Below are 15,064 nucleotides of genomic sequence, written 5' to 3'. Positions count from 1 at the left end.
TCAAGGGAGGATAAAAAAGGATCTTCATCCCGGGAGGTAACAGCTGCCAGGTTTTCAACACCTTGCGCGCTGCTGGAAAAATGTCACAAATTGTCAATGGAAAGAAAAATCACTTGGCTGCCATCTTCCCTTAATGATATGCCTTATAAAATGAAAGATTTAAGGGTTTAAAAATCAGCAAGTAGCTATTAGGAAAAGAAAATCCTGGGGGATTTTGAACAATGGGCCCAACAAGATGTATCCCGAAAGACTGTGGATAATGCATCCAAGTTAGAATAACTGGGTCTGACTGGGATGACCATGGTTATGTCTGCACAGTGGGACAAGAGGGAAGTGAAAGCAGCAGCACTGAAGTATAACACTACCATGCCTGTATTAAAAAAAAAAAAAAGTAGAAAAAGTAGTCTGATTCATAAGCCAGTGAACTGCGAGAAGACATACTGTATTTCTGCTCTTTTGAGGACAATTTGTTTTCAAGCAGCTACCAGATGGCTAAATACCACAACATTTTCCTTTTCTTTTTTTTTCCCCTTCTTTAACAAGAGATCTAGTTTGCCTTGCTCTTTGTTTTTGTTTGTTTTAATGCTTTTACATAGCTGAACAACCCCATGGTGCTTGGCATTGTGGCATACTCCTTTTTGTGTTCCCCCCCCCTTGTGCATTGATGGATGAGTTAAAAAAGATCTTCAGCTTTAATGTAATTTCAGGTAACAAGCATATTGGACTAAGGCTTTTTGTTTGCATTGTCTTGAGGTTTTTTGTTTTAGGGGCCTTTTTCTTAATGTTTGTTTTAGGTAAGTCATTTTAATTGTACTGGGTAATTAGAAGGTACACACAGCCAAGGGAGCTTTGTTATGGTAATTGCTCAAGGAAACCCACTCCCCAACTACCATTGCCATGTGTTAAGACACGTCTTCCCTCTAGTGGCAATATTAAGGACTCTGGCTTTCACAGTCGGCAAGGTGTAATTGCAATATGACAAACTGTGCTTTAGGGAAAATCCTGTAAATGATCTAGTTTTTTGTTTGGCTAGTCTTTATTTTGTCTTGCAACTTTCTGTGGAGACTATCCTTCCCAAGGCTGGGCAAGGGATAACAAAAATTTCATCTTAAGAAAATAGTCGAGGCAGATCTTGGGTAATGTCTTACAGCTTGACTTAATTCTAGTCTTCTTTTTAATTACCTGTTTATAAAAGCGTTTTTAAATTTGCTAAGATTACTTAATTCTTTCAGAAGAAGCACCTCATTTGAAATAAATAAATAAATTGCATTTATTTTAAATAGTCCATGTGAAAGACCTTTAAAGGGTAATTAATGCAAGTCTCCTAAGACTCTAAATAAGATGAAAGCGATCTTTCCAAATCTGCTGGAGTGATTTGTTTATATAACTTCCCATTTCTGCTGAATTCTTCTGAGTCTAATAACTTTTTTTCTAACCGTTTGGCAATTTGTGCTTAGCTACAAAAGCCCTTGTTCAAAAAGAACAGTTTAATAATCTTTTCCCTGAAAATGACTTGAAGGGAGGGTATGGGTTTTGTCTTTTTGCTGTGTTTTTATTAGTGTTATCTTTCTCTGATAAATCATGTAATTACTAACAATTGGGGGGGGAAATCTTATTGAGCTCCTGGGTTGCAGCTTCTATTAAAAAGTGGAGCTTTGTTCAGGGACTGGGGATTCTTGGAATGAATGGCCAAAGAAATGGATTTCAGTTGGTAGAAAAGCTGCACACACATGGAGTTCTGCCTGGAGTTCGAGGCTTCAGGTTGGTGCTCAGTGTTCATCCAGAGCTGCACAGACAAGAGGAGAAATGTTTATGTGTTTGTGTCAAAAGAGCAGGATCATACTTTCTTTAAAAAGAAAAATGTAACCAAAGACACTTACGGAATGAGATCAGATACAGCTCTATCTTTAGTGAACCATAGTCTAGTGCCGCTGTGGCATTTTAAGCCTTTGGCTGAGAGTGAATACAGCTTTGTGGTTCCCCTGCTTCTGACATGATTTGGTGCTCCCATATATTTGTAGGTTTCTTTTTTTTTTTTCATTAGAGCTTGTTTGGCTATAGGGCTGCTTAACACTCTTCGCAAACGGCTTTTGCAAGGTTAAAGGAATGCAGCTTGGTAACAAGTTTGTGTCATTTTAAATATATACCTCCCAGTAAATAAGGAGGAGTCTTGCAATCAATCCCTTTTAGTGTGTTATATGTTTCACCTGACAACTAAACCCTCTATTGATTAACCATTACTTTGTTAGATAATCTCGTGTCATTGAAGCCACTGTAAAAATTAAACTCTTTAAAATGTTTTACCCTAGCAGCAGTGTGAAAATTGAAAACTTGTTCAGAATTACAGCCAGCTTCCACAAAGAGGGTAGTTTTCAACAAACTGGTTTATGTTTGCATGCTTTATATGCAATATAAAAACATATTAAAGCACTCCAACGCAAAGCTATCTGCCTGTAGCATTGAACCAGGCTACCATTTCAGAATACTTTTTCTTGATGAAGAAACCTCTTATTTTGATGAAAGGTGAGGAGAAACTTGAAGAGTTTTGGTGCAGATTACATGAGATATGTAAAAGGGTCAACCTTTAAAGCTGAACTTGAGAAATTTCCTTTTCTGAGGCTTAGTTTTGGTTTTGATTTTCCTGCTTTTCTTCCAGGTAAGTCAGTGTTCCCGTGGGCATTGGAACAAATGAAAGGAGGTACTCTTATGTTGCAGTATAGCATTAGACACCATCAAATGTTTCACCTAACATGAAGGGCTCTGCATTATTACTTGATATGACATTAACTCTGCTTTCAGAATTCTCTAGTCTATTCACTGGATCTATTCACTAGTAATTACTAGTGTACAAACAATATCAGATGAAACCAAATCTCCGTGTCCAGCAGCCATTTTGTCCCTCTGTAGCCAGTAACTGCTGCCTGCAAAAAAGCATTCAGAGATTCCCATATAGTACTGCCTTAAAAATATATTCTCCAAGCTTCTTACAACTTGGCCTCATGAGCCAGATGCAGCTTCTTTGTAACATTGTCAGTACATTTCCATTGAGACCTATCAAGTAGAGTGACATTACCTCTTTTTCCCCTGGACTACAAAGGACAACTAGGTTTTCTGTGTTTTGCTTCCAACCCTTTAAAACATATTGTAGAACATGCATGTGAATCTTCTTTGCCCTCTTTGTTCATCCCACGAGGCCAATAAGGCATTCTTTTGTGAGAATGGGAAAATAAGAAGAACTTTGTAACTTTGCAAAGACAGTAATGTATGTCAAACTGAAGAGTACTTTATGTTTTAATCTCAAATATGCATCCTGATGTGTTGAATACATGATATATACTCCTTTTGGTTTTTCCTTTTTCTCTTTTACTTCCACTGGGAAACAAAGAGCTGCTGAAGGACTAAATGGTTGTCTGGTAATTTGGCACATACATAAATCCTTATGTAATAAAATTACTGTGTAAAAGTTGGCTCTCATAGTAAAAGCATGTTCTTCTCTCCTTCTGTGGTTGAAAAGGTTGGGAAGGAGGAGTTCCTTGGCATGTTGTCCAAGGGCAGAGAGGTACTGATAGCATGGGAACGTCCAGGTCAGTCAGACCCAGAGTCTGCTCATCCACTGCCAACTCTGGCACTGTCAGTGGAAGGTGCTGTTGAATGAGAGCAAACAAGTCTGGCCTCTTTTGGTACTCGACTGCCCTCCTGTTCCTGCAGCATCTACTGCTGTTGCGTTAGGGATGTCTAGGGGATATCTGTGCTGAGTATCTATGGAGCTGCTGTCCATGGGTTTGTTTAGTCCCTTTTTCCACTTCTGATGATGTTTCTCTGCATGATGTTCTGGGGCAGCAAGGTCCAGAAGTTCACTGCCAGCTGTGTGAAGAAGTATTTTATTTTGTCTTCTTTAAATTTATGCTATATTAGTTCTGTCAAAAGTCAGTAATCCTGGTATTGTGGGATTTGATGAACAAATTATGCTGGTGATGCCTTTTCTTGGTCTTAAAATCAAGAGTCAAACATGGTTAGAAGGGAAAAAGGGATTTTACCTTGGTATTTATTTTGAGGATCCTTAGGTGCACTACGTCCAGGTCAAATGCACCAAAATGCACACCACAATGCCCCCCCCAAAAGATCAGGTATAACATTATAGGTTTTACTAATTAACATATCTATCAAAGATTCCCCAATGAGGCTTGAATGAACCCCCCTCCCCAAAGAACCTTCCCCTGGATGGTTCTATCTCAGTTTACAGAATGTGTTCTGGAGAGGACCTTGGGGTCTGAGGCACACTAACCCCTACCTACGAAGCTTCTAAAATGTTTAGTCTCCTAGCTGAACAAACAAGTCCAAGAATGTAGGCAAAAAGCACTAAGAATGCAGAAGTTGTAAAAAGGTATGACAGGGATATAAAAGAAAAGGCAAAAAATCATCATGGCATCGTTGGAAGTTCAATTGGTGCTGTTCTCACTGAGATGTAATGTGTGGATGAAAGTAATAAAAATTAGGCAATACAGTGGAATAATTATTTGTATGTGCATTCTGACATGCACATAACTTTTGAATAGTGCATAGTGAGCTTCTTTCATTCTCAGGAAATGCTGGTGTCTTTAGGTTTAGCATTTAGTATTTCACATTTTGTATTTGGATTGTCTACTCTTTACCATTTGTAAATGTGCAGAAAGCCTGTTGTAAGCCCAGCTTTTAGAAAGCTGGCGTGCAACCAAGGTTTGTGCGTACCTGTCTTGGGAGGAAAAAGACCGACAAGATCTGAGTTCATGGTTCAGTTCACAGAGCCACAGACTTCCTTGTTGCTTTCAGTAAATGTTTTTGTGGCTGAGCTTTTGATCTGCAAAGAGGAGTTAGTAGTAGATTTCCTCAAGTCAGGGCTCCTCGTGAAATTTACAGTATGTAGCAGACAAGTTGTGCAGAAATACTGCATCTGGAATTCTAGGAATTAAATTACAAATGAAAGAAATCACGGATTTACAATAAATGGGTTAAATTACACAAATGTAAAAACTGAACAAAGAATCTTATAAACTGTTCATGGTTTTTCACCTTCACAATCTGGTTGAATTTAACTAATACCATGCCTGTAAAATGAGGTTTGCATGGTATTGTCTGAATGCCAGTGCAAAGCAGATGGTGTCAACTTTTTGTCTATCAGTTGGGCTGCTATATCTAAGCCCCAGTTTACAGTAGTTTATACCATTCTGATTTTTCTTCTGAGGAGAAAGTTCTGTGCATACCAGGGTGATGGTTTTATGAGATTGGCAAGTATTTGCAAGAGGCCATCAGACTTCTGTTTGCTTGTGGCCTAATCCAGTTTGAATCTGAGCCTCTCCTGCTGAAAGATGCACTTTGTTCATCTGCACAGCACCTTGAATGAATTCATGTTTTTGAATTTTTCAGTTTCTCCTTCTGGATCCAGGGTCAGAAATTGCTTGCTGGCTGCTAGTCAAAGCAGATGTCAATGTTGTGACATGTAAGGAGAACTGCTGGAGCCAGAATATTCTGCATTCCTGTCTGTCACTGGTTGTTTTCTGGTTAGAGAGCTGAGAAATAAAACATGAGCTGCCAAAGCAATGGAGGAGATAGGGCTTCTGTGCTTTTTTTTTTGTTTCTGTTTCATGGTGAACTTTAAAGGGGCTCTCTAAATAGGTAAGGTAGCAAGGACTGTGATTTCCTGAATTTCTCCAAGAATGTTTGCCCTGTGCTGGTCCAGTACAGATACGCTTGAACCAGTATACTGATTTCCCATGGTGGAGGATGAGGATCATACGAACTTAGGTGAATGTTATAAACTGTTTGTGAACACTCAGTTCCCGTCAGTTGGTGCTTCCCTGAGCTGGGGCTGTTGGGAACACTGGCTTTGTGGACACATCTCCAATCACTCAGCATAAACCCCTTTTAATCTCTTCGCATTCTTGCCTCTGACATCCTTTGCCATGTGCTCCTCTGCCGGTTTTTGTATTGCTGCTGACAACATTTTGCACAGTCAGGCCTCTGGCAGAGGGGCAAAAGGGAGAGATTGTTTCTTGGTGCTTGGCACTGAGGGAATCTAGCTCTGGTGGTAGAGGTTTGGGGCAGAGGGAGAGGTTTAGGAGCCGTTATCGTGCCAGTGTTGCCCACAGGTTTTGTAACCTGTAGTAGGTTTGGGGTTGAAGTAATTTCAAATCAAACAAATGGAAATCGTAACAAGCCCTGGAAAAAAGATCTCCAGAGATTGCCAGTGAGTATTGCAGGGAGAGAACTGACAGGCAGCTCTTTACAAGTCTTTGTACGTCCTCCCATTAAGGCAATCTTAAAAATATCATGAGTGTTAGTATGTTTTACTTAGTGCTCTTGAAAATGTCTTTGTAACAAGTTTAATTTCATTCTGTTTTAGCGTGTTTTTTGGGTTTTCCCCACGCAACTATTTGAGGTAGCAACATCTTCTCTGTGATCCACTTACTGCTCTTGTAACAAAGCAAGTTTGTGCTTGCTTTTGAGTTGCCACTTTTGCATGGGAGCATTTTTCTGTAAATGCTGGTGTATTAATCCCATACTGAAGCTCTGAGGAGCAGAGGTGTTGGGGGTGAGGAGAAGAGCCTCCATTAGAAGCTCCTGAGTTCTTCAGGCATTTTAGTTTAAACAGCCAAGTCAACCGAAGTATGATATTAAGTCCACTTTGTAAGTATTGTTCATACGCTTCCCTCAGAAGGGGGAGAGACTATGAGTGATGCGTTCTGGAAAGATTTTGAAGTCTGCGGCCCCAGTTGGGGGTCACTTGGGCAGGACAGCATTAAAGAAAAAAGACATTCTACTTTAAAAAATTTAAAAAAGCTTTACAAAACTGAGGAGATTAAATACAACAATGAAATGTGGTCTTCATTTGCTCCCTTCTGATTATAACCTTCATAGTCTCCCCATGTATTTTACATTTTATATTCTGATAAAGTGGGATGTTTATTCACATTTGACATACTCTGTGATAACCAGTGTGTAGAAATCACCTTGCTTTAGTTGTTCCATTATGCAGCATTTTGTGAAAGAATTAAAAACTGAGATGAGATTTTTTTTTTCCATTTTCAAAGGAACAGAGAAGAAAAATCTTTTCTTTGTATTTCAGTACTGTAAAATTGCTCATAGCTTCTCAGAGGACATGCATGCCCTGAACATAGACTTTTGCTATAAACTGGTTTATTTGGGTTTGAAACATTTACATCTTAGAAAAAGGAAATGTTGTAGAGTAGTAGAATTAGTGTAGGTTCCTGTGCCAAAAATGTGGTGCCTGAAAGAAAATTGTGTTCTTCTATTCATAACCATTTCAATCTTTCTGCAGACCTACAACAGCTGTGCCAGACTGTGCTTAAACCAGGAAACAGTATGTCTAGGAAGCACTGCTATGAAGACTGAAAATTGTGTGGCCAAAGTAAGTAAGAGAACAGCTTTGGTTTTGAGGGGTTTTTAGCAAATTGTTCATTGTTAGTCAACGAAAAGTTCTTGTTAAATATTACAGTTAGGAAAAAGTATTTAAACAAGAAGCAAGTATTTGGGGTAGGATTTTCTGTCCTTCAGTGTGGAGATTTTAGGCTTGCTGTTTTTCTCTGCTGGAAATGATTACTTGAGTCCTGAGCTATATAGGATTGAAGGGTTCATTCTGCTATACAAGTAATAGGCTTTTCCAGTGGGATGACCTATGCTGGCCATGTAATTAGCTGTGGCAACTTCAAATGATAAATGTCCAGATACATATTAGAAATACTGCATGAGAGCTGTTTGTATCATGATTCCCTTTGTTAGCTACCAGAAGGGAGGTGCAAAAAGAAGGAACTTTCAATTAAAATACAGTGAACACTGTACTTAAAGGAAAAGGAGGAGGGGGATATTACAGTCAGAATGGTAAGAAAATGAATTTATTAGCCTGTCACAGGAAAGTAATTTCTTGAGAATTGAGGTAGATGTGATTGGAAAAGATGAGGTGCCAGTACCCACCCTCTTTCTTAGAATTCAGCATAACTAAAGTAAAACAATGTACAGCTTGGGCTGTTTGTCAATGGAGGACATTTGAACCACGACCATGTGTGGAAAGGCTGCGCGAAGGATGTGTTTAGCCTTGTGTAAGCTTTGTATTTCCACTGAAAGGAAGTTTAGAATGGGCATGCAGGACAGATCAGTGCATGCAGCCATCTGTTACTGAAACCAGCTGGCATTTTGTTGCTCCTCTGTCACCACAAACCTGACCACTCAAAAGCGTGTTTTCCCTTTCAGTTATTTATTCCTTGATCTTCTTGAAGTCCATTTTTTTCATACTTTGATTGGTTGTTAAAGGTGCCTTGTCCCTTCAGGGGCCATTTTTGTATTGACCTTTAAGATAATTTCCCAGCTAAATCTTTGCTGGGGTTTTGCAGGTGAATTTTGGATGTCCCATTACTTTTGACTCTTGTCAGGGAATTGGCTATCACAAAAGTTTGTCATGGTGCTTGCAGGTGGCTTAGCGCTCATAAACTGTGCTTGACATGCCAGTTACCTTCCACTGGAGAAGCACTTCTGAGAGAAGCTACCAGCTCTGGTACAAAGTCCTGGTACAAAGTTTCATACTGGCACTTCCATTCTTAGCATCACTGCTGTTGCACACTGCTTCCTAAGCTGCTTTATGATACAGAGTAGATGAAACTCTTTAAGCAGAGCAACTCTGGCTGAGTTGTCTTATCATAGAGCGTCGTTCCGATGCCATAAAGCAGCTCACAGCAGGCTCATGAGTGAAAACCCAATCAGCCCCGTCTGCTCTACAGCGTCCTGTTTGACCTGATCGCCTCACGAAGGAGCAAGGGTAAGCAAGAAGGACAGCTAATTTAAGTGGTGCCTCTTTTAAATGAAATCACATACTGTAACATCTTCATGCCTTAGCTAATAAGCTCTCCTGAAGTTACATTTTCAGCAGGTTTATGGTGAGAGGCGTAGGTAGGCCTCAAGGCAAGAACAGCAAGACTTGTTTTATGCTATTGAGGATGAATTTGATCCATCACCCTGGAGATAAAATAGTGTGTGTTTTTGAAGTGTCGTGTCTCTATATGCTGTAGGGCAATATATGTATGTATATATATTCATGGACAGTCTGCCATCATATAAATGTATGGAAAACCATATATAAACACATATATATATGCATACATACATGCACATACATGTGTGTAGATCTATATCTGAAATATATATGTATCTTTCTCTAATAAACCATAAGGACTTTTTGGGGGATACAATTCCTCTAGTACTAGCTTGCCTGGCTACCGTACTCCTTTCCTTTGCCTTCCTAGCTACAAACCAAATGAAGTTGGTTCTACGAAAGCTTGTCTTTCAAATTCCAGAAGTGTCGAAGCATTTATAAATGCAGCTATCTAAGTGCAGATGGCTCAGTGATGGCATAGGCAAATGGCACAACTGTTAAATGTTCCCTAGGTGAAGGGCTTAAATGGGATTTAGGGAGTTCAGAGGCTTTCTCCTACCACATGCACATGGCGAGTTTTATCCTCCATGATTGATGTATTTTATAGCCTCGGACTTTAAAATGTGGAAGGTGAATACTGGAAAGTGCTACAGTTTTTATTATCTGCAGCACTTTTCCAAATGTATTGTAGGGGGTTCAGGTTTTTTTTTTTAACTTGCAGTGAAACATAGAAAGGGTTACTTTGGAAAAAATGTTTTTCTGATTCTGCAGTGCAGTATCAGCCCTGACCGGGAGCCACCGTCTGCATTATCACCTGCTTGTCAGATGTGTCAGTCAGTCTGCAAGAGACAATGGTTTTTCTGAAAACTAAATTTCTGATTCTGCACCTACTTGCAGAAGAGATAATTGTGCTCTGTGCTCTGTTAGGAGCACCATTATTAATGGCATTTACTGATCGTGTGCTTGACATTTCTAAAAGTTTGATCAAAGAATGAAATGCAGTTACCCTTGAGGCCACACATACCAATACTGAGGTATCTTCTCTCAGATTGGAGCACTGTCCATTCATTAAACTCTCTTGTGAACAGGTGCTTCTGTACAGGACATCTGTTACAGTGGGGAAACTGCAACACGTGTATCAATCAACGAGGCTCTTGGAAAGAAATATGTATGGACTGATTCTTGATAGATGTTTCAGAGAGATGTTTGTTTTCCCAGCTGCATGGCTGAGGATCTGCTGAGGAACTGTGGCAATCGCGGGACCCGAGGGTCCTTGCCCGCGCAGGGGAACACAAACCAACCAATGGGGAATGAGGCTGATCAGGGGCAGGGAAACCCCGTGTCTGTCCCCAGGGCCCCTCTCCCAGGACCACATGGCAGGGGGAGGGCCCCAATTTCACCCGTTTATTTTTAACCAAAAGAGATTTAAAACTTAACATTGAAAACAACTGGATAAACATGAGATAACAAGGACAATTTCAAAACAAAACAAGCCACCCTCCTGAGTCTTTAAATGTCCAAACAGATTCTCTGAAACATCTTAAGGCTGACAGAAGGGAGACAGGGCTCTCCAGGCATGCTTTGTTGGGAAACTGAGGCAGGAGAGGGTTTCTTCCATTTGTACCTGTTGGAATTCTAAACAAAAATAGTTAATTTCTTCCCTCCCCCTTTTCATCCCCGCATCGGAGAGGAGTTGTAGGGAAAGGGAATTGTATAGGGAAGCCATGGGGTGAAAAACAGATTAGGAATAAACTGGGGATGGGGTAACCTTAGGAAAGGGTTCATATTGGGTATAGGGTAAAAGGGGAAAGTAGGCTGTGGGTAGGGAAGCTGCTGGGATGGATATTGTTTATAATTTTGTGCATAACGGCTGCCTTTGACTGGAATACCCCCAGGCCCAGTAACATTTGCTGCTTGTAAACCCTTCTTTCCTTGCACTATATCAAATTGTACAACTTCCGCATCTCCTACACTTTGCAGGTAATTTTTAGGGTTATTCTTTTTAGTAGCAGTTCTATGAACAAATATGTCTTCTCAGTTGTCACATCTTGTTATAAAACCATAATTTTGTTTAACATTATACCATTTTACTACTCCTAAAACCTTAGCTACGGTGATTTTTTCCTTTTTCTGAGTGGCTGCTGTTTTCTGTCTCGCTGCATTTTTGCTTTCTCTTTTGCTTTCACTCGCTCCTGTGTTGGAATTGTCGGGGCTGCTCGTGCCTGCGCGCTCTTCCCGGGGTCGCATTTGGGAATGTGCCACTCAGCTCCCCATGCGCCGCCTCCTCTGCTCTCAGCTGCGCTGCCGCTGCCTGGCGCCGCACCCACGTCTTGGCCGGGCCCCCGAGCGACGACCCCCCCCGCACCCTGCTCCAGCGCGTCTCGGCGAGGCGTGGCTCCACTCCGCTGCCAGCCGCCGCCCGCACGCCGCCCCTCTCATGGGGCTCACTCCACCACGGGCTGCGCGGGGCCGGGCGGGCACCACCGGATCGCCCCGCTCCCGCCGTGCCTCGCTCCGCTGCTGACACTGCAGCTCGCTCTGCTTCTCCTGCGCGCGGGAACTGCCTCGCTGCTGCTCGCAGAGCGCTCGGTCCACGTGGCCTGGGTGGCACAGTCCCTGAAGCAGTTTTAACTTCGCAAGGACACAGCTGACATTGTTCAACAGTCTTGGTAGTTAAATAATATTCACGAAAATATTCTTCCATTGGCATGTATTTTGACTCAGAAATTAACTGTGTCCAAACAGTCTTCCAAAAGTCTTTGGTAAGAATTAAATCCCAAGAAACGTAGAAAAAGTTCTTAAACGAGCATTCCAGGAAGTGTTTCAGTTCCTTTTGAGCTTGAATTAAGCTAAAATTTACAAATCGTTGTTCAAGAATCTTTTCAAGTTTAAGATAAGTGTCCATATGCGGCTCTGAGAGCCAAGAGTCTTTCCACAGTTCCTCCATAATTTAGAGATGGAACAGCAAAACAAAAACAAGAAGACAAATCCAGAGTTTCTTCACAAATCAGTCACTGTCCTTAGGGATCGGGGATCGTTCTGCCTGCATCATCCACCATTTGGTACAGTGTGGAAACTGCAACACGTGTATCAATCAATGAAAAAGAAATATATATGGACTGATTCTTGATAGGTGTTTCAGAGAGGTGTTTATTTTCCCAGCTGCATGGGGAACGAGGCTGATCAGGGGCTAGGAAAACCCCGTGTCTCCCCCCCAGGACCACATGTCAGGGGGAGGGCCCCAACAGACATCCAGTGTAAGCTACCAACCTAACAACTGGCATGATTCCTAAAATAGAGGGGGAAAAAACAGATACACATATTCAGGTATGGAAAGCAGCACAGGGCGACAGTATTTTCATCACTCAAGGAAGTTTGTGTTTGTTAGGAGACTTTGTCTATCTGGTTTTGTGTACAGTGTCATGCTGCCGGTGCAGCCAGGTGCTCAGTGCCTTTTACAAACCTATGAATTAACTAGTTTTATTCAGACATTTTAAAATAAAGCTAGAATATCATATTCTGATGAATCTTTGTGCCTTATTCTTAGCCCTTCTTTTCTGGTATTTGTCCTCTGAAACTCCATTGATAGGATTTGTACAAGTTTGGATAGCAGCAAATAAGGAGCAGTAGAAATTGTTTCAAGTGTGTGCATGTCTTGACTGAAGAGCTGGGATCTTAAATTAAAAATTATACATTGTGATGCACAGATTTCACATGTGTGATCTGTAACATCATTTCTTTCCCTTGCACAGGAGTTTTTCTGTTATTTTTTGGCATCTTTTTGTCCGTTGCCTTTGAGTGATCAACAAGTCTGATGTATATTCAAGCAAACGTCTTTTAAAAGGAAGTGCAATCTCTAATTGTGTTTTATATGTGTGTGTACACACACAGGCATATATGTAAAAACTCCTCCTGTTTGTCTCTTTAAAAACCAAAAAAACTCTGCAAGAGAGTTTCTTTTAATGATACTACTGGTGTGCAACCAGAAGTGGACAACTTTCTCAGAAATTGGTACTAGGTGCTTAAATAAGGTGGAAATGTAGCATGAACCTGAGCTCCAAGGACAGGGTGTTTGATTTTAATGAGGCTTATTGAAATCTGGCCAAACGAGCATCTGTTCCTATTGTTTGTTCCATATTTTGTAAGCCAGTATCTTCAGGCAGATAATGGTGTTGATGTGTGCTTCATCCTCAATTAGAGAGGGACATAGTTAAAAGTCCCCTGGCATCTGGTATGTCACTAGGATTCTTTTGATGCTCCTGGGTGTCCAAACAAGTTTCTCTTCTGTTCTGTACCCAGGAACACTTTCTGTGATGACCTTCACACTTTCTATTTGATGTGTGGTAAGGGATGCTCCAGTGTGTCTTCAGTCTCCTTGGCTGAGTCTTTGCTTGGATGGATTATATACAGTCCTGTTTTCAAACAGGTCTTACCTTTTCACCCTTTCGTTATATGGGCTGTGTTAGGTCTGAGTTTTGCTGTTTGCTTTGAATCTGTTAGATCTTGCATTTCCCTGGATCCTGGAAATATCCTTTTGATTCCAAGCACTTGTTGTTTCCTGACAGGTTGGTGTATAACTGATCTCAGAGTTCTACAGTCAATACCCGTTTCCTCCATTCATTAGATAGGTCTTACTGTTTATTAACTCCTGCAGTCGGTTCCAGTTCATCCATATCTCCTGTACAAAGGAGTGTTCTCGGTTTCATTTTGCACATTAAATTCTTTCCTACTTGTGCCAGAGACAGGCACCCTATGGCATCCCTGCCAGACAGCACTGATGAGACACCTTCAAAATGGCCTGCAGCATCCCCAGGTTTCTGCATAGTTCTGAACTCAGCAGCACCAGCTGGGAGAGGTTCTCTGCCTCCACCTTGATCTAAGTAAACTTGTAGAAGAAAAATATAGTCACGCACACCACCCTTGAAGAATCAGCCCTCTGTTACAGGCCACTGCTTGCTACTCACATGTGATAACTGGTCTTGCTTTTTAAGATCCTGGCAAACTAAGGGACTTCTCAGAGTCTTTTAAGCATTTTCTGTCCTTTAGGGAATCTTTGCTGTTCTTCATACTTTTAAATGTGCAGTGGTTAATACATTGAACTGGGAATCTAGAAAGGGTTTATACCATTTATTTTCAGCATGTTTTTTTTTTCACGCTGTGACCATGATGGCTTTTCTTTCTTCTCTTCAAAAAGGGAACTGAATAATACTCTTGCAACAATGTTGTGAAATTTTTGTTGTGAGTTTTTTGTTGTGAAACTGTGTAATACTTCTTTGACCCTTGGATGAAAAGCCCTGCTTAAGCATGCTGGCTGGACAAGCTGTGTGTAGTGTGCAGGGGGACAGAGCTCTTATGCTCAATTCTGGAAACACAGAACAGGCCTTGGCACTTCCAGTATGCTATGCGAAATTTCCTTTCAAAGATGCATCTTATTACTTAGCTATAGCTACGTATTTTACACTCAAGGGTGATTCAGCTAAAGCAAGGAGTGGTGGAAGTAGCTGGTAATTCACATCTTCTTTCCTTTGTCAGTTCTTTCTGCGTTGCTACTGTTGAATTTTTAGAACAAACATAGTCTGCACAATAATAACATTGTTTGGAATTTTTATATGAATTTAAAGGAAAAACCACAAGCACTCTTTAATAAAGAAGCATTTCAGGTTCCAGGCTGGATGTTCCAGTTGGCAGTAGGACAAATTGATCTGAAGAGTGTCCCTCTTGTACTCTCAAGTCCCTTTATGTCACAGATTGATGGCTCTTTTTTTCCAGAGTGTGTCTGCATTTACTTTGCATGAATAGCACAACCAGCTCAGAGTTCTGCTGTGATATACCGCTGAGTCAGTATATCTTCAGATAATGCATAGTTTTCTAGTGCTTTTGAAGCCTTTCCAGTCCTTGAGATTGAAATTAGAGCAATTTAATCATGAACAAATATTATTTGACTAGCAACATTCAGTTTCCTGGTACTTGTTCTACTGGTTTAATAAGAAAGTATGTTAGCTTAATTTTTAGTATTAAGCTTCTGTGTAATGATGCAGAGGGACTGTCAGTGGACATGCTTCCAACCCCAAATCCTTCACTAAAGTGTCCTCTACTGTGTCTTGGATATACCTTTCTCTGGGAGGGGCAGCAGTTTTTGAGGTT

The 15,064-nt window shown here is 40.9% G+C and overlaps 1 protein-coding gene across 9 annotated transcripts in view; it reads left to right on the top strand.

The window, feature by feature from the left end:
• The window catches only part of BTRC (beta-transducin repeat containing E3 ubiquitin protein ligase), a 125,986-nt gene that overhangs the window by 55,328 nt on the left and 55,594 nt on the right, over nt 1-15,064 (top strand). For 8 of the 9 annotated variants that reach the window (XM_042019187.1, XM_042019182.1, XM_042019186.1 and 5 more), the window contains one exon: nt 7,316-7,405. The exons of the other annotated variant lie outside the window; for it this stretch is intronic. In XM_042019187.1, the coding sequence (XP_041875121.1) occupies nt 7,316-7,405 (90 nt within the window). The remainder of the gene's footprint in view (nt 1-7,315; nt 7,406-15,064) is intronic. 9 annotated transcript variants of the gene reach the window in all.

This window comes from Corvus kubaryi, unplaced genomic scaffold (assembly GCF_017639235.1).
Source record: "Corvus kubaryi isolate FWS band 111438036 unplaced genomic scaffold, C.kubaryi_AGA036_p1.0 138, whole genome shotgun sequence".
Taxonomy (NCBI): Eukaryota; Metazoa; Chordata; class Aves; order Passeriformes; family Corvidae; genus Corvus; species Corvus kubaryi.
The sequence above is the reverse complement of the archived record's forward strand: the minus strand, read 5'-3'. Positions and strand labels throughout refer to the sequence as shown.